Below are 20,114 nucleotides of genomic sequence, written 5' to 3'. Positions count from 1 at the left end.
CATTTTTCCATCCTATTCCTTGACTTATAAGTCTGTGTTAAAGTTGGGCTCTGCTTCTTGGTTGGAGGAGACACTATCCCAAGTTTCAGAACTTTTTTGCTCCTGTTCTAGGAGCTAGTTCTGGGGGTCTGTAAGTTTTCAGTTCTTCCAAGGTGCTATGCTCTAAGGAAAAGTGTGGTCATTGCTTTCCTGCCCATACTATAGTCTTTGAGGGACCACAATCACTCTTTTCCACTCTGGAACTGGGACCAGGGTTCCTGTTCCCCTCTGCCTACAAGCTCTAGTGTGCTACTGCTCATTCTTGCCCTGAGACTGCTACCTAAGACTGTGACCAGAATCCATGTATGGTCAAAGCAACAGAGCCCTGCCCTAGTGCAAGCAAAGGGACACTTGCAATCTCCTTCTGAGCAGTTGTCCAACCCTTTTACCATCTGTGGACTGAGAACTCAGAAACTTCTGCTTTGTTGCTCCCAAGGTCTACTGCTGGCTCACTGAGTCTCTGCACAGCCTGTGCTGGACTGTGTTCCACTTTCACCCTAGTGCGACAGACCTTTCTTGCTCAACTTCTAAATTGTCTGGGCTGGAAAACTGTTTCACCCTGTCTTTTGTCAGTTCTGCCACTCCAGAATTTATTTTGAGTCCTTCTTCAAAATTGTTTGGAAGGGAATTTGGGAGAGCTCAGATAAGTCCCTGCCTTTTCTTTGCCACCTTTTCAATAAACATTTATTAAGTTCCAGGCACTGTGCTAAGAGCAAGTCCCAACGAACTGTTCTTCATTTATTATTTTATTCAGTCTACTAACCTGGATATTCCATCATGCAGAAAGCTACTGGTTAAAAGAGTCTGGGCCAAGACTAAATTCTCTCTCTGTCCCTATCACTTCCTCTTCATTTCCAATGCCACTGTAACTGTCACTACTAAACAATGGGATTGCTGCAACTGGCCTCTTTGATTCTTGTTTTTTTTTCTTCCCAACATCATGGAAACTACTACCAGACTTAGCTCTTAAACATGGCTTTCAACTTTTCACTTCTCTGTTCAACTTTTTGTGGATTACTTTATAAAGCTAAAACTTCTTTGTTTGGGTTTTTAAGGCATTCCATCAATTATTATAAGCTCTTACCTGTCCAGATTTATTTTTGATTCTTTTATGATATGATACCTTTGGGTGTCTTCACTGTTCTCTGAATACCCCACTACCATTACTGTCCCTTCCCTGGTGATATTTCCAAATCTTTACCCATTCTTCAAAGCGTTACTTAAGCTTTACCTTCTCTATAAAGTCTTCTCTGACTATTCATCCCTAATTGTTTTCAACTTTCTCTGAACTCCTTACAGAACATAGGGCCTATATCACATTATTTAGCACATACAAACACATACACATATATACAATATAGTATGTACATATGTCAACACACATATATGTATAAAATATGATGATATATAATAATATTGTTTATAATATGATCATATATTATTAGAAATAGTAGACGTGTTTTATTTATTAAATTCAGAATAAAATAAATAGAATTTATAAAATAATTTGTATATTTACTTAGAATTCTATAAAATTACATGCAAAATTATAACATAGGGCCTATATCACATACTTTTTTGGTTAATTATATATTTATAATTATAGAGTTATATATCACATGCCTTGATATGTTTTATAATTATATCCATCTAATTATAAATTATATATAACTGAGTGCTAAATTATGTGATATTGACCCTGTGTTATAATTCAGCACTTAATTATATCTAATTTATAATTATATGTATAATTATAAATGAATTAAAGTATAGTAAATGTATAACTATATATGATGATAAATATATGCTTTATAGTTGATCATATATGTGTGTGTACATTCCATGTGTGTGCATGTGTATGCACACACACATAAACATATGCATATATTCACTCATATAGGTAATTTACTAATAATTCTCCCCCTTCTTATGATAAATTCTTTTGGAGCAGAGATGGTGGCATATACTTCCTAGCATAGCATATGGACTTTTTCCAGGGTAAGAAAAGACAATATTTAAGAGTGGTGGAATGGAAAGGACATTGAAAAAGGTACTTAGCATAGTACTGGACACATAATGGGTTCTTAGTGAATACTACTTGACTGACCTATCTAAATTCTATGACTAAATCAACGTGTATAACCACACGGGTTGGATCAGATGAGTATTGTCTCTTTCACTTCTAAAATTCTGAAACTGTCAGTATACAGTAATGAGTACGTAAGTAGGCATCAAAATAAATGTTTGTTGACTAATAAATCACTGAATAAAATCTTGTAGAAGTTCACACACAACTTTCCCTATGTGTTTCCATATTTTGCCAACTTCATCTCTTCTTTTGGGCTTGATGGCTTCAACATTCCAGGACCTTTCTGTTTACTAGACATTACAATTGTCTATAATGTCTGTAATCCAGACGTTACAATTCCCAGTATTTTCATCCTCTGTTCATATCTTGCTATTTTGCCACATTTATATTCTGGATACTTTGCTGTTCCTTGTATTTGAAGAATCAGTAGGGACTCTACAAGCCACCTGAGATAATGTTAATGTCCTTCTTTGATGTATATATTTGGGCCATGATTTGTTTGGTCTTGATACTTTGACCCTTGTGTGAAGAAGTCTCAACTTCTGGTGCAGACTGCTTGCTCCAATCTGGACCTAGAAGTTCCTTCTGTTAGCTTTCCAGAAGGCAGTACTCCATTTAGGGTTCTACCTGCAGGAATTCTTTAGAACACACTGGTGTACTACTGAAAAGCACTGAAGTGAACCATAGCTTATGAATTTATTATAAACAATGTGTCAGGCCTTGCTTAGATTGTATCTGTTACTTCCACTTCTCTCCCAGACCTCTTCCTCTCCTAGAGGACATCTGATAAATTAGAGAGAATTCATTCTTTCTAAGGTCATGACTTAGGCTACTCAAGTTAACAAATTTCACATTTGAACATTTCTCCCTAAAAATCTCCAACAGTTTTAGTTTTCCCATCCATTGGTGTAAGTAGGTGGCTGCTTTGTGAGTTAAAAGAATTAAAATTATCACTGAATCAGTGTGTAGAAATCGATATTCTTAATGCCACATACATATACACAGATGTGTATGTATAGATATTACACAGACATGATAAGCATACACATGTATATATGTGTGTGTATACACACACACACACATATATATATGTATGTATGTATGTTTCTCTTAAGATGATAGTGACTTTAATGACTTTAATTGGGAGGTGGAAAAGAATCTGAGGGCCTGGAATGGGGCGTGGGGGGGTGGTAAGTTTACCAAGAAAAAGTAAAAAGGTAACTTTGAAGTTAATATTCGGAACACAACCTGCGTATTTTATGTGACATGTGATATTTTTTTAGGGCCGTTGCTACAATGGGGAGTGCAAGACAAGGGATAATCAATGCCAGTACATCTGGGGAAGCAGTAGGTTTCATTTTCCTATAACTTATTATATGCATGTGCTTTTTACAAATCTTTCTTTCCCAGTTTTGCAAACATGTCATTTTCTTCTTGAAAAGATGTAAAGAGGTAAGAAAAATGATAAAGGTATGTTTATGAAAGTGGAAAATGTACAGTCTTCCAGTTGGAAGAAATAAATAAATCTGCACCACTGTCTCATGCATGTAAATAGAAGAGGAGAGATGATTCCTTCATTCAGTTTTCTTGTCTTTCTGAAAGGCATATTGACTCTTCTTTTAGTGAGATCACACTGAATTGCAGTGGTAAAATTCACAATGATCCAATGTCTTTGTGACTTAATTTATGTATTGATCATACATATGTACACAAACACACACATATATATAAAACAAATAATATATAAAATATATGTATGTGTGTATGCACATATTTATATAAGGATATATGGAACTCCCCAAGCAAGCCTTTAGGAACCAATTGTATACCCACCTAAAATGTAGTTTGCTATCATGGCAAAGGCATCTCTTGGGATTTGGGATTTGGGGCATAAGATCTTGTAGCCCATGGAATATTTTAGTTCCTGGAAGCTTTCCCAGGGGAGCCTCTATACATAGGTACATTATTTCACTTTCCATTTCTGTCTCTTAGTTACCAATTATAAAGTGATAGCACTGATTCCTAAGCAGAGCTCAGACAGGTTCATTGGAATCTTTGTGAAACTTTTGCTCTTCCAGTCACAAAGGAATGTTTTACCTTCCAGAGGTACAAGACAGCTCATGGTATCTTGCTCATTCTTTTAAGGATATTCCCAAAGGGTTTTCTCTTAACAACCCACATTTACTGTTCTTGGAAAGACTTGTCAGTTCTCTTCAGTTCATAAAGGGCAAATTGGAAGGTAGAATAATGTTCTCTTCAGCTGTTCAAAGAGTAAAAGATCCACAGAGGGAGAAAAAGAAATGGCCAGAAAATCCTTCATTGTCCCCTTTTTGCTATCTTGTATTCCCAGGCAGCTTAACCAGGATCCGTCACTGTTTTTTGGGGCCGTAGCTTCTAAAGGAAATCAAAGTGCCAAAAATGATCTGAGGATAAGTGGATTCATTTTTGTAATTGGCAATGCAGAATTATTGATTGATTAAAGGTCTTTTTGTAGTGCCTTGTTGTTTTTTAATCAATCGAGTACTTATCAGACCCCTCCTGTGTGCCAGTCCCCTACATGGGCATTGGAATTTGAAGGCAAAAATGAAGTCATCCCTATCACTAAGGCAGTTTAGTCAATACAGGAACATGAAAAGGAAAAATTGACAACAATAATAACAATAATGAGACATTTGCATAGTACTTTAAGGTTTGCAAAACACCTTACACATGTTGTATTCTTAGGTCCTCACAATGACTCCGGGGAGTAGGTGCTATTTCTATCCCATTTTATAGGTGAACAAACTGAGGCTCACAGAAGTTGTGACTAGGAGCAGCCAGTAAATGTTTCAAGGATTTGAAGTCCAGCTCTCTATCCAGTGTTACAGCTTTCAAAAAAGAAATTTAAATCTAAGAACCAAAGCACAGATGAAAAAAAAATACAAAAACAACACAAACTTTGATGCCCCTAACAAATATAAATCTTAGCATTATGTGAGTTTTGTGTAGGTGCATTCATTAACTTTCTGCTAGATATGGTTGTATGTTGCCAGCATTTAGGAAGGAAATCATTTTCCCAGGATTGGGATTATGAATGGAACTAACACCCTCCTGTCATTTCCTTTACCTTCAAAAGAGGCTGCAGGGTCTGACAAATTCTGCTATGAGAAACTTAACACAGAAGGCACTGAGAAGGGGAATTGTGGGAAAGAGGGGGACCGATGGATTCAATGCAGCAAACAGTAAGTGCTGAACTTTCAGAGGGAGAGGGGTGTGTGTGCGTGGGTGTGTGTGCATGCACGCGTGCACAGGTACAAGCAAGACCATTCGCCAGCTCTTAATGTGAAGCTGGAGGGCACCAAAAATAAGCCTTAATGAGTTTTCCAAATGTGCAATGATTTAAAAAATATTCTCCAATGTATATTTTTAAGTTGGTAATTTTAGTGTATCCTGATGCCAAATGGCCAAGAGCCCATCATTAGCAAAAAACAATAATGATGCAATCAATGCTGTGCTTCAAGGGGAGAAATTTCCTGCTAGCCCTTCACCTAGAGCAGCTTATTAAGCAACAATAATGCTTTGCCCAAACGTTGTATTATTAAGTCTTAATTTTTCATCTTAATAGGGCTGTAGTAGTACATGATTTGTACATGGGATAATGTACAAATTGTTTTGCATACAAAATAGAAACAGCATGCATTTCAATTAAACAGTGTGTATTTTAAACACCTACTTTGCACAAGATATTGTATGTTTTTAGGATTTAAGATTAATCTAATGAATGATCATATTGAAAAGAAAATGTTTCTTTGAAAAATGTGTATATTTTCCTTTACCAGACTATGAGATGTTGGGAGTTTAAAGTGAGAATTTTGCTCAAATTTCTGGGTTTGCTTGTCAAATTTGGGTGATCAGTGCCACCAAGTAGTAAATCATAGATCAAAACTCCATTTTAAAATGAATAAACTCGAATTTATATAACACTTACCAAGGTTTACAAATTGCTCTCTTCATAACATGACTTTCCTGGGGTTTCACAGCTACTAAGTGTCTGAGGCAGGATTCATACACAGTTCTCCTGACTCCAACTCCTATAGTCTTCCCAATAGGCTACACTACCTTGATTCTTAATAATTGGGTGATTAATTTTCTTTGGTGAGGAAGAGAAGTTTCATGTTGTTGTTGTTTTGTTGATCAGCTGTGTACAACTCTTCAGGACCCCATTTGGGGTTTTCTTGGCAAAGACACTGCAGTGGTTTGCCATTTCCTTCTCCAGCTAATTTTATAGATAAGGAAACTGAGGCAACAGGGTTAAGTGACTTGCCCAGGATGGCACAGCTAGTAAGTATCTGAGGCCAGGTTTGAACCTAGGAACTCCTAACTCCAGGGCTAGCACTCTATACACTAAACCACCTAGCTACCTGAAGTTTAATAGCGATGAAATTTACAGTAAGTTTTATCTATCAAGTTCATTGTCTTATCTCTTCACCTAAAATGACCTGCATAAAGACAATTTATTTTTATTGGTTGGTCATTAAACATTTAGTAAGTACTTACTGTGTGTCAGGCTTTGTGCTAAACATTACCTGGTATGGTCACATGATAGAACAGACCAAAAAAGTACATCCAGATGGGAAATGAAGACATGACTGGCCTGAGCACCTTCCTTCAAATGGATGTTGAGGGAGAAGCTCTCTACTCCTTCCTCCAACCAGACAAGCCCCAAGGGTAGAAGGTGCTGATGAGGTATGAGTACCAGGACTGGTTGATTTTCTAGAATGATGAGGTTCCTGGGGACATGATGGAGGAGCCCATGGGAAAACAGTCAGATGGGATATGAAGAAATGACTAGAGCACATTGCTTATGTCACTGAGTTCCCTACGGCTAGCTTAAGGATGACTTCCCCCCCTTGGCAGCTTGATGGTGTCTACCTCACTAACACTAATGGGTCTTAGTACAAGCAACTTTTCACCCTGCCAACAAATTACTTCTCTCAAGGCATTTCTTAAGCTGAATCAAAGGGATGGATGGAATTGTTATTCAGAAAGAAATAAAAAACATTAGAGATTTGAATGATTGTAATCCTTCCTTTTATGTTTACAGTGATGTGTTTTGTGGCTTTTTGCTCTGTACCAATCTTACACGAGTTCCAAGAATTGGCCAACTTCAGGGAGAAATCATCCCAACCTCCTTTTATCACCAAGGCCGAGTAATTGACTGCAGGTAATGTATTACACATTGAAAAATTCAGTCATTTGGGAAGTGAAATTTATTTATTTATTTATAATTAATTAATTAATTTACTTTTAGTTTATTTATTTATTTATTTACTTTTCAGTTCCGCAATCCCCCCCCCCCTTTTTTTTTTTTCAAATTTTCTCTCCCTCCCTGTCCTCTCTTTTAACCCCCAGGGTGACATGCAATCAAATATAGGATCTGCAAATGCCTTCACATTAAACATTGGTCAAGTTGTAAAGAAGAATTATAACCAATGAAGTGAACAATGACAAAGAAAAAAACAAAACAAAACAAAAAAGAGAGGGCGCAAGTAGTTTGCTTCAGTCTGCATTCAGACTCCACAGCTCTTTCTCTGGATGTGGCTATCTCTTTCCATCATGAGTCCTTTGAAGTTGTCTTATAACTTTGCATTTCTGAGAGAAGCCCAGTCTATCAAAATTAGTCGTCACACATATGATGTGTCTGTAATTGTGTGCAAAGTTCCCCTGGTTCTGTCTCCTCACTCAGCATGAGTTTATAGAAGTCTCTCCAGGTTATTATGAAGTCTGTCTGCTCCTCATTCTTATAAATGCTCCTCATTTCTATATTTCTTATAGCACAATAGCATTCCATTACATTTGTATATGACAACTTGTTTAGCCATTCCCCAATTGATGGGCATCCCCTTGATTTCCATTTCTTTGCCACCACAAAAAGAGCTGCTATCAATATTTTTGTACATATGGGGGTCCTTTTCCCACTTCTATGATCTCTTTGGAATACAGCCCTAGAAATGGTATTGCTGAGTCAAAGGGTATGCACTTTTTTATAGCCCTTTGAACATAGTTCCAGATTGCTCTCCAGAATGGTTGAATCAATTCACACCTCCATCAACAATGCATTAGTGTTCCAATTTTTCCACATCCTCTCCAGTATTTACCATTTTCCTGTTTTGTCATCTTAGCCAATCTGACTCGTGAGATGTGTTACCTCAGAGTTGTTTTGCTTTGAATTTCTCTAATCAATAGCGATTTAGAGCATTTTTTCATATGCTTATAGATAGCTTTAATTTCTTCCTCTCAATACTGCCTGTTCATATCCTTTAACCATTTATCAAGTGGGGAATGACTTGTATTCTTATAGATTTGACTCAAGTCTCTGTATATTTTAGAAATGAGGCCTTTATCAGAGACATTGGTTGTAAAAATTCTTTCCCAGTTTTCCAGGAAGTGAAATTTAAAAAGACAAAATCAGAGGCAAATAAATATCAGGAAAAATTGGGAGATAGCTTCAAATAATTTATTTTATTCATATTTTGTCACTGCTTTCCTTTTGAAAATCCCTAACTATGCACTTAAAGATTTGCTATTGTTGTTTTGTTGACTAGTCATGCCCAACTCTTTGTGACCTCATTTGGGGTTTTCTTGTCAAAGATACTAGAGTGATCTGCCATTTCCTTCTCCAGCTCATTTTACAAATGGGTAACTAAGGCAAACAGAGTTAAGTGATTTACCCAGGGTCACACAGCTAGTGTCTAAAGCTGGATTTGAACTCAGGTCTATTTGAATCCAGGCCTGATTCTTTATCCACTGTACCACCTAGATGCCCATTTAAAAATTTATGTGTCTAATTGTAGATCATCATTCATTCATTCAACAAATATTCATTATGTTACTAGATATGTGCAGGATATTGTACTATTGAATGGTACTTCTTTGTCACATAAGCCAAGTTCATTTGATTAGAACTTGTTATGATTTGAGCAGTGAGTTTAAAAATTTGACAAAAGTAGTTTGTCATAAATTGTTTTCTAAAGTGTGAGTAGTCCTATGTGAGATTTTGTTGTTGAGTTGCTTCGGTCATGGGATAGGTCTGATTAATAAATACAGTTACATATGGAAAATATTTATAAAATATTACTGATGACTTTTTTGTATTTAAACAAAAATAAGTAGGAGGTATAAAATCTAGCTCAGTTGAGTAAAGGTCATGAGATCATGTAACAAATATACTAGACCTCATCTATCCAAATACGTTATCCCCTTTAAATCATTAAATCAACAAGCCTTTACTAAGTACCTACTATGTTCCAGACACACTACTTAAATGTCACCCTTGGAGGCTGCATGCTTGTTCCTACTGTACTGCCATTGCTTAAAACATTTTTGGCCTGCCCTTCAGAATTTACCCGTGGGAACTCTTAACATAATTCTTTTAACTATCTGTCATGGAGGCAAGTCACCACCCTTTGAAGGAAATTTAGACTTTTGAAAACAAATGACTTCATTAATTACTTTTCTGAGATGGAGGACATCTGATATAAACTTTCTCACCTTCCTTCTCCTACCCCTTTAAGCCCTTCTATATCCCCACTGCTTTTCCTTTCTCCCTTCTGGTCTCAGAGGACAGGGTGGCAATCCTCCTTGCCTCGGCTAACTTCTCCTTTGGTAGCCTATTCTATAATTTTGGCCTGCTGCCTTCCGTCTCTGTGCACATGTGCAGATTGATTCAATGGTTGGTAAGGATCATGGATGCCTATTGAAAATCCTCTTCTTCTTCAATATTCAGCTTGGGGCCACCTCCTCCATGAAGCGTTTTCTCACTCCAACCCTAGACCTAATACTTCCTCAATCTCTCTTCTCTCTCTTATTAATAATTTTTGCGTACTTTTCACATTCTAATTTAGAGTTTTTTACATACATAACTTATAATCCCAACATAATTGTTGCTTTTCATCTTAGTGGTGTAACCTTAGAGACTAGAACAATAAACTATAACCTATATATAGCAGGTGCTTCATAAATATTTGCTTGTTTGAATTGAATTTTTCTTTCATCTGTTCACTTTTGTCTTGAAACCTCTAGGCTTGATGCAAAGATCCTGGAGTGGTTTGCCATCTCCTTCTCTGGCTTATTTTGCAGATGAAGAAACTGAGGCAAATAGGGTTAAGTGACTTGTCCAGGGCCACACTGCTAACAGTTGTACACATGTCTTCTTTCTCCAGTGGTGCCCATGTTGTTTTAGATGACGATACTGATGTAGGGTATGTGGAAGATGGAACTCCATGTGGCCCATCCATGATGTGTCTCGATAGAAAGTGCCTACAGATTCAGTCCCTAAACATGAGCAGCTGCCCCCTTGATTCCAATGGCAAAGTTTGTTCAAATCATGGGGTAAGTAAGGATGTAGCAAGAGACTGAGCCAACTGTCTTTGGCGGTAGATATTTTGTTATCTGAAAATTGAAAAGTTTTACTAAATTAAATTTTCATGTTTAGTGATTCTCTGCTGCCTGGTGTGTTTTACCCATTATTTATTGATATCAAGTAACTGATGACTGACACAGACCAGACACTTTCAGTCTAAGGTGAATAACACCCCCTCACACACACACACACGCCTACACACAGAGATACACATATACTATAATTTGCTGTTATTGTGAACACAGGCTCACAAGAGCATTGATTTAGGTCTGGAAGGGATGTTAAGGCTCCATTTGAGCCCTTCATTTGACATATGAGGAAACTAGGCACTGAGAAGATAGGAGACTAGCCCAATTGGGATTTGAGCCTCGCTCCTCTGACTCTGAACCCAGCAACCTTTCCATGAATAATTCTCATCAAATATATTCTCATCAAAACCATTCTTCTTTTGGGAAGCTGAATCATCACAGCTAAATTTTATATAGTGCTTTAAAGCTTGCAAAGCACTTAAAAAAAAAAAAGCAACCCTCTGAGGTTGGTACTAAAAGTGCTACAAGACAGCTAGGTGGCCCAGAGGCTATGGAAGATCCAAATTCAAAACCTTTCTCAGCTCCCTCCTAGCTCCATGACCCTGGGCAAGTCACTCTGTTTGTCCCATCCTTAGTTTTCTCAGCTGTAAAATGGGGATGAAAATAATACCACTTACCTCACAGGACTGTCGTGAGCATCCAATGATATAACCTAGGTAAAGTGTTTTGCAAACCTTACGGTTTCTAAAAATGCTAGCAGTTAATTAATTAATTTTTTATTATTAGCATCTCCATTTTATAGATAAGGAAACTGAGGTTGAGAGGTTAAGTCACTTGCCCACGATCACATAGTAACTATCTTGGGACAGATTCTAACTCAGGTCTCATGATTCTAAGTCCAGTTTCTTTGTCACACTGTGTGTCACCTTGCTAAACTTATGGAATAATATTTATCATTTTCCATTGGAAAAAGGGCAACTAAGGAGGTGGAAGGAAGTTAATAAGGTCCCTCAAAGAACTTCCCACTATACAGCACACCGTCCTGTACAAAGCATGTCCTTGGTAAATAGTTGTTGAATTGAATTAATACTATGTGCTCTTTCCAAGTAAGGTTTAAGCCATGTCAGTGACTCCTCTCACACCCTTTGGCATTCATTCAACAAAAACTCAGGTGATAAAAAATAGGCACCAGGTAGATCATGTCAATGTTGGCATTTCATGTGTGTTTGTACTTTAAGAAACCTAAGCTGAAGAGTAGGAAACCATCAACGAAGAGAAGGAAGGAAACAGGCATTTATTAAACACTGATGGGGTGTGTGTGTGTGGGGGGGGGAACATGCTAAGTGCTTTAAAAATATTATCCCGTTTGATTCTCACAACAACTCTGGGAGATAGGTGCTGTTATTATCCCCATTTTTATGGTTAAAGAAACTGAAGAAAACATCAGTGACTCACCCAGGTCATACAGTTACTAAGTGTCAGAGACTGGATTTGAACTTAGGTCTTCCTGACTCTGGACTTTGCACTTCGCACTTCCAATTAAATTTGGAATGGACTTGAAGAGGTCATCTCATTCAACACTTTCATTTTATCAGTGAGAATGCTTATTCCCCACCCAGCTAAGTGAAAATGATTACATTCGCACGAGTACTTAGCAGTCTTCTACATTCCATGGAGGTTTATTACTCTTTCTCACTACCCAAAGGGCCACCTTTTTAAAAATCCATAAGACCGAGTACTTGGGAAATCCATAGACTCTTGCACCAAAGCTGTATATCCAAGAGAAAAAGTTAACACTTGTCTACTTTGGTGGGGGGAGGGGGGCAGGGAAAGCAAAGTCTGGCGAAGCATTCAGACTTTGGGAAGGGAAAATGAGAGTAATGTCATGAAACTGGGAAGAAGATCCTAAAGGGATAGCAAAGAAAAAAAAAGGAAAGATCCCCTCCAAGTGCATATATGGGGGGAGGGGTACTACATGGAGACCTCAGGTGATGGATTAAAGGAACTTCAAACTAGATGTTCTCTCTGGCTTCTGTTATTGAATCTAAGTCTGTGGACAAAGGAAGGACAGAGAGATTTTGATGTAGTTCATGATATCTTTTTCCCATTTGCCTTACACTGGCTTTAATCCTAATCAGTTTGTTTTAACTTTTAAGATTAAGAAAACCATTTATTCTAATAAGCTTATATCCTCTTTAGTAAGCCTTCTCACTATGCAGTTCATATATAGAGAGATAAAGGCTTAAAGAAACATTACACTGATCCCTACTCCCAGTGATGAGTGTGCTTCAAAGCCTTGCACAGGCCTATTTATTCCCTCTGAATTTCATCCCACTTCAGTATAATGCCAGGAACTTAGAAGTTAAAACAGCCAAACTTCGCTGACTAGTCTGATCTCAGAAGGCATCTTTCTGACCTGTATGATAGATATTCACTGCCAGTCAATCAGTAGTCATTTGGCAAACATCTGCTAGGGACATAACCCAATGCATTGTGTCAAAGGGCTATTTGGCAGAATTTTATAGCCTTGGGTGCCTATCTACAAGAATCTTATAGTCTTGGGGTGGCTAGGTGGTGCAGTGAATAGAGCACTGGCCCTGGAGTCAGGAGCATCTGAGTTCAAATCCAGCCTCAGACACAACACAAAAACTAGCTGTGTGACCTTGGGCAAGACACTTAACCCCAGTTGCCCTCCAAAAAGCAAAAACAAAAACAAATCTTATAGTCTTGTTGAGGAGTCAAGGAACAATATTAATAATAGCAAGTATTTACATGGCACGTTAAGGTTCCTAATGTACTTTACTAATATTATGTCATTTTGTCATCACAGCACCTGAGAAGGGGTAAAATCCTCACTTTATAGATGAAGAAACTAAGGTAGACAGAGTTAAGTGACTTTCCCAGGCCACATATATAGTCTCTGAGACAGAATTTGAACTCATGTCTTCATAAGTCCAGGTTCAATGCTCTACCCACTCTGTCCCCTCGCTTCCTCTAATCATCAGTGAACAGTAAGCATATTATCAAGTACTGAAGTATGAAGTAGAGACTTTGAAGGGTTGTGGTAGTAGAGAGAAGAGAGGGGGTATGATAAGTGAGATGTGGAGTAATCAGAGAAGGCCTCATGGAAGAGATGGGACTTAACCTGGAAGGAAGGAAAGAGGGGAGGAAGAAAAGAAGGAAGGAACAAATGGTGGAAGGAGGGAAATAAACATTTCTTAATACCTACTATGCACCAGGCACTGTGCTAAGTATGGAGGTAAGAGATGCTATTATTCCCATTTTACAACTGTGAAAACTAGGAGATTATGTGACTGGCACAAGGTCACACAGTAAATGACTGAGGTTGGATTTGAACTTAGGTCTTCCTGACTCCAGGTCCAGTGTTGTATCACTACCAAACTGCCTCCTGGGAAAGGTGGGTATATTTTGGATAGGAAGAACTGGCCCAGGGGGTAGGTGCAGTATTGCAAGCAAGGCAATAGGAATGATGAACACAGAAATAAGATCATTAATATACTTGGGGAAGAGTCAAGAGCCAGGTAACTGAAGAGGAAGGTACATATTGGTGAACTTGTAGGAAATAAGCTTGGATATAGATGTCCAGGTCATAAAGAATCTTCAAACTGAAGCTGAGAAGTTGATAATGGTCACAATTAGAAACAAGTCTTTGAAAACTTTTGTGTTGAGGAATAACATATCGAAAGTAATGCTTCAAAAAGTAGTCTGTTAGGGGATCCTTGGGTCATAAATTCAGAACTGGAAGGGACCATGGAAAACTATTGAATTCATTCATTTTTTTTTTTTGCTTTTTGGAGAGCAATTGGGGTTAAGTGACTTGCCCAAGGTCACACAGCTAGTTTTGTGTTAAGTGTCTGAGGCCGGATTTGAACTCAGGTCCTCCGGACTCCAGGGTTGGTGCTCTATTCACTGTGCCACCTAGCTGCCCCTATTGAATTCATTCTTGTTATTTTATAGTTAAGGAAACGGAGGCCTAAAGATGACAAGTGACATCCATGTCTGTTCTGCAAGGACCCACCTACCTAAGAGCAGAGAGTCAGGAAGGTTGTCTATTGGTGGTGTATGCTCGTGGTGACCCATTAAACACACCAAAATGCAAAATACCTCCCAATCCTGTGTGCCTGTCCCTCTCATCCTTCCCCACTCTCAGCTTCTCTAGCTAGTGGAATGGCAGAGGGTGCTAAAAACCACACACAAACATGAATTTAGCCATTAGTAGTTGTAGTATGTGGTTTCTATTGGTGATCAGCAAGTTGATGTCCTCAAGGAGGGAATGAAACTTGTCACCCTACAAGAAGGCAATCTGCCGTCGTGGGTGGGTCCTCTGTGGAGGACATCCAAAAACACATGGATGAGAGTTGCATCAGACAGAATGAGGAGGCATGCACGCACTGGGCTCAGCACCAGCACAGAGATTCTCCGCATTGTTGTGATAGCAGACATATTGAGTGTTATATTCATTTTTCAAACCACAAAAGATTCCACAAAATATTTTTGACACATTATTTTTGCCATATGTAATGAATGTTCAGGATCTTGGGAATACTTTAAAGAAGTTTTAAATAGTTTGAAAGAACTTGAAATTATTTTCGACCTTGTTTAAGAGTTGTGTAACTTGGGGTGGCTAAGTGGCACAGTGAATAGAGCACCGGCGCTGGAGTCAGGAGGACCTGAGTTCAAATCTGACCTCAGACACTTAACACTTACTAGCCTTGTGACCTTGGGCAAGTCCCTTAATCCCAATTGCCCTTCCTTCCCCCCCTCCAAAAAACAAGCAAACAAAAAAAGAGTTGTGTAACTTAGCAACAGAAGAAGAGCTTAAAATGTAGTTATTTAACCTTTGGCCAGTTGGAAATAAGAGCCTAATGACAGCAAAGCTAGCTCTTTATTTAAAGACTTTGTTTCAGTCATTTTCAGTCATGTCTGAATTTTCATGACTCCATATGGGGTTTTCTTGGCAAAGATACTGGAATTGCCATTTCCTTCTCCAGCTCATTTTACAGATGAGGAAATTGAGGCAAACAAGGTTAAGTGATTTGTCCAGGGTCACACATCTAGTAAGTGTCTGTTGATTAATGATTAAGATTCCCTATTTTACATCAGAAGCATAATAAAAGTTCCCAGTATCCTCTCTCTCTCTCTCTCTCTCTCTCTCTCTCTCCTCTCTCTCTCTCTCTCTCTCTCTCTCTCTCTCTCTCTCTCTCTCTCTCTCTCTCTCTCTCTCTCTCTCCCTCTACCTCTCCCTCTCTCCATCTTCCTCCCACTCTCCTTCCCTCCCTCCTTCTTTTAAGTGGAATAGAATGGAGTAAGGGTTTCCTTGTTCTTGATTACTAGTAAAATTTAAATGTCAGCTTTAGTCTACAGAATTTAGGGAGTGGGACTGTCCTGTAAGAATTTTGTGACTTTACCCTGGCTATTTCAGTGACTGAACAATAAGATGATAAAAGAAACCAGCAGCAAACCACAATGAAAACACTCTTTGTTCATGTTTTCTGTCACACAGGTATGTAGTAATGAAGTCACCTGCATTTGTAATAACACCTGGGCAGGGACAGACTGCAGCATCCGAGATCTTATCAAAAAACCTCCAGCCTCGAAGGATGATGGACCCAAGGGTTTGTGATTTGAGTTCATTTTTACTGTATATATTTAGACAACCTTTTCCCAAAAGCCTTGAATAGAGCAATATCATAGTTTTGGAAGGAAATAGAGAATGTTTTTCTTAAAAAAAAACAGCAAACCCCGCCCCCCCAAAAAACCGTCGGCCCTATAGTGAATATAACTGTAGTGTTCTAAATGTCACGTAATGACAGCTGTCTTGTCTGTGCTCTGTTTCATCATTCCAGAACCCATGCCTGAGGAAAAGTGAGCTTAGTAATTTTCCTTTCTTTCTAGGTGTTCACTATTTTTTCTCTCCTCTAATCGCATTATTTCCCATAAACATAAGTATTTATTGTTTACAACTTTTCATAGATTTCCCAATTAATGGACAAACCATTTGGTAATTTACAAAGTACTGTTCTCACAACAATCCTAGGAGGTATTAGAATGATTACTTTAAAAACAATCTCTTTACAGATGAGGAAGCTGAGTCTCAGGCAGCTTGCCCAAGGTCACCAAGCTAGTTGGGGGTAGAGGGGCATCTAAATTCATCTGATTTCTATTCTGGTTCCCTTCCTCCTATGTGGTCCCTACTGCCTCTCATTATATTGTTTATCAATTTTTGCATTATTGTCCTCTCCTTCTATTATCTTTCTTTTACAGACAAAGAAATTGAGGCCTAGAAAGGTATTATGACTTACCTAAAGCCATATAGGCAATGTGTGTTAGAAGCAAGATTTGAACCCAGGTCACAACTAATCATCTAGACAGCTGAGCTTAAACCTCGGTCAGATGATTCTAAGTTTGGTGAATTTTTCTACTTCTTGCTGCATCTGTATCAACACTAGATAGAGTCTACTATGATGGCACAGATCTCTTCAGCAGAGCTTTAATTTATTCCATTCAGAAGTCTAATTTTATTCTGTCCTTAAAGGAACCTTTGGGATCATTGTCCTGATAGCTAAAAATAATATGTATTTTCCTGGATTAGATATTTATTCACACACCCACACACATACAGAAACATATAAACATATGTACATGTTTATCACTGAATGGGTGTTGCCTCATTCAAACTGAGATCTGGAAAAGACCTTAACTTAAAAAGGCTTAGATCTCCCACTGTATCCAGGGCTATCTCCAGTTGTCCTGATCTATACCTTGGCACTGGACCCAGATGGCTCTGGAGGAGAGGGTGGGGCTGGTGACTTTGTACAGCCCTCCCTCACTTAAATCCAATTCACTTGCATGTCATGGCATCACCTTCCTGATATCATAGACCTCATCAAGAATGAAGGACGAACAACAACAGGTACATGTACATGTGTATATGCAGTCATTTATATGTGACATATATATGTATATAAACACACACATATACAAATACATAGGTAATCATTTTCTGCTGTTTTTGATGTTAGAATTGAAGTCCAAATAATGCAAAAATTGCCTTATAAAGACAGGAGATGCATTATATTGTATAGTTTTCATTCTTCCAGGAAAACTTAATATCAAAGAGTTTCCTTTGACATCTAGCTAATTACAAGAGTGTAGGAATCATTAAATAATTGCTATGCACACCCAAAGGTAGACATGTATTTCTTAGATGACATGTTTATTAAGTAATGAAAAATCATTCTGTTATTTAGGGTAGCATTTATTATGATTCTTGCTCATAACAATCACAATATTCACCAAATAATTAAAGACTATAAACAAAATCCCGAGGCTTTGTGTTTGGGGGAAAGTATGTTCAACTTTACAACATTTCTAATAATAATGGGATAGGACCAAGTAGAAAAGTCTCCATTTTCATATTCAAGTTTATAAATGTTAAGGATTAAAGTAATTTCTGCTTGGATTTTTTCATTAATGGTTTTCTCACATTATAACTGTGTTTGGAATACCATATGGAAAGGTTGGCCAATTTTCAGTAAGTAGTTAAATTAAATCTACAATTCAATTAGCTCTATGGATCTGGGCAATTACCTACTTTATTTTCCCACTGTTTGAATTTTTAAAGACAGAGTAATTTTTATAATTGCACTAACAGAGAGCACTGCAAACCAAATCCTTCTCCATTGTGCACCCTTTTCTTCCAAGATATATGCAGACAGTGCACATCTGGGCTGTCCCAGCTGTGTTGTGCATAGTTCTGACACACTCTCCAACATCAGTTCAAAGCAAGAGACCCAGGGAAGGACCCAGCCCAGGTAAACTAAAAAGCAGAATGACTTAGTGCTCTCCCCATCCCCCAGTGAATGAATGGTCTGTAGAAACCCTTAAAATGACTTAAGCATCGAGTCACCTGCTATTTCCCCTCTCTCGCCACAATATCAAAAGTTTATGAAACACTATGTAAAAGCATTTGTAAGGATCTCATGGTTTCCTTTTGCAGATGGGCAAAATCACAAAACCCTGCTACTCCTTTTAGATATACTTTTAGATCCATCGCTTAAGCCCATGCTTGAGTTATTTTTGATCCAGAAGTGTTAACTCTGTAAATAGCAGCGCAGTCAAGATGTCAAAATATGGCCCTAAATATACATGGCCTACGGATGTTGGCAGGGAAGGAAGGGAAGCTGGCGGGAAGAGTGACTGTATAGCTTTCAGAGGTTGGGTTAGATGGGTATATTTAATGTACTTTTTACTCATTTACCCATTAAGGGGGATAGGGTCTGGACCTGTGATTTCATCAGTTTAGGGAACTCCTGGATGATGAAATTCTCTCTACCAAAGCAGGTGATTTTAGCTAGGGACTTGATGATGGATAGAACAGTGGACCTGGAGTCAGGAAGAACTAGATTCACATGTGACCTCAGACACACTCACCAGCTGTGGGACCCTCACTCGCTAGTCACTTAACATCTCCTGGCTTTAGTTCCCTCATCTGTAAAATGGGGATCATAATAAAACCCACCTCCCAGGGTTGTTGTGAGGATCTAATGACAGAATGTTTGTAAAGCTCTTAGCAAATCGTAAAGAACTATATGAATATTAGCTATTATTATTAGGTCATCTTTTCTGCAGCATCTAGTCTCAATGAATTATCTAGAACACAAAGAGGTCAAGAGACTTGCCTATGGCCACTGTTTGTCTGAGGTAGGGTTTGAAGACAAGTCTTCCTGCTTCTAGGGCTAACATTCCATGTCCTTTGCCATCCTTCCTCTCTATTTTTTAAAAATATGATTATAATATTAAGATTTTACAGGAATTATAACATTTCCTTCAAGCTCTTATTATTCTCTCTCTCACCCCCCTTTCCCTTCCTTCCTTGCCCCCCCAAGGGGAGACAATCCTCTCCTTACTTTCCATTCATTTTTCTTGAAATCTAGGCCAACCTCCAGAAGCTACATTTAGTAAACACACTGCTCTAAAGGAATCAATCACTGATCTGCTAAGATTTTTTAATATCTTAATTTTTATGATTATGTTAGGTGAGAGAGATTATTCCTATATTGTTCCTCCAGGAAAGTTGGAGGTAACTCAGCATAGAGACATTGTCACAGATGAGCACAGGGGCAGAGCTATCCCATCTGGCTCAGTGTTTTGCCTCTCAGGAACCCCCTGAGTGCCTGCTATAGGCTGGGAAGGATCACTTTCTAGCCCTTTCTTCTCCACATACACTCCTTACTCCTTTTCATCTCCATTTCCTCTGTTATATAAATTAAATTACTGGACAAAGCTCCAAAATTAAATTAGAAATTAAGTTAAATTACTCAAGAAAACTCTAGGAGTAGTGTGACCCATTCTGGAGAGGATGATATTCACATTTGCCCCAGATCTCCCTTTGTCCCTGAAGGGAGCAGAGTCAATATCTCAACTACATTGATTTTGGAATTATTAATACTCCTTGTGAAGCTTTGACATGCTGAGTAAAAAGAAGATGCCATAACTTTATAGGAATGAGCATCAGCTACCCCATTAGATAAAT

General features: G+C 38.2%; 1 protein-coding gene across 3 annotated transcripts in view; it reads left to right on the top strand.

Moving 5' to 3' along the window:
* The window catches only part of ADAM23 (ADAM metallopeptidase domain 23), a 253,104-nt gene that overhangs the window by 207,384 nt on the left and 25,606 nt on the right, over nucleotides 1-20,114 (top strand). For all 3 annotated transcript variants that reach the window (XM_069075296.1, XM_069075295.1, XM_069075297.1), the window contains exons 20-24: nucleotides 3,412-3,475; nucleotides 5,244-5,349; nucleotides 7,212-7,331; nucleotides 10,330-10,498; nucleotides 16,083-16,194. In XM_069075296.1, the coding sequence (XP_068931397.1) occupies nucleotides 3,412-3,475; nucleotides 5,244-5,349; nucleotides 7,212-7,331; nucleotides 10,330-10,498; nucleotides 16,083-16,194 (571 nt within the window). The remainder of the gene's footprint in view (nucleotides 1-3,411; nucleotides 3,476-5,243; nucleotides 5,350-7,211; nucleotides 7,332-10,329; nucleotides 10,499-16,082; nucleotides 16,195-20,114) is intronic.

The sequence above is a fragment of the Petaurus breviceps genome, unplaced genomic scaffold, assembly GCF_028583685.1.
Source record: "Petaurus breviceps papuanus isolate PSGF00001 unplaced genomic scaffold, PetGlider_PUasm1.0 90903, whole genome shotgun sequence".
NCBI classification, from domain to species: domain Eukaryota; kingdom Metazoa; phylum Chordata; class Mammalia; order Diprotodontia; family Petauridae; genus Petaurus; species Petaurus breviceps.
This window is presented reverse-complemented; position numbering and strand designations above follow the sequence as displayed.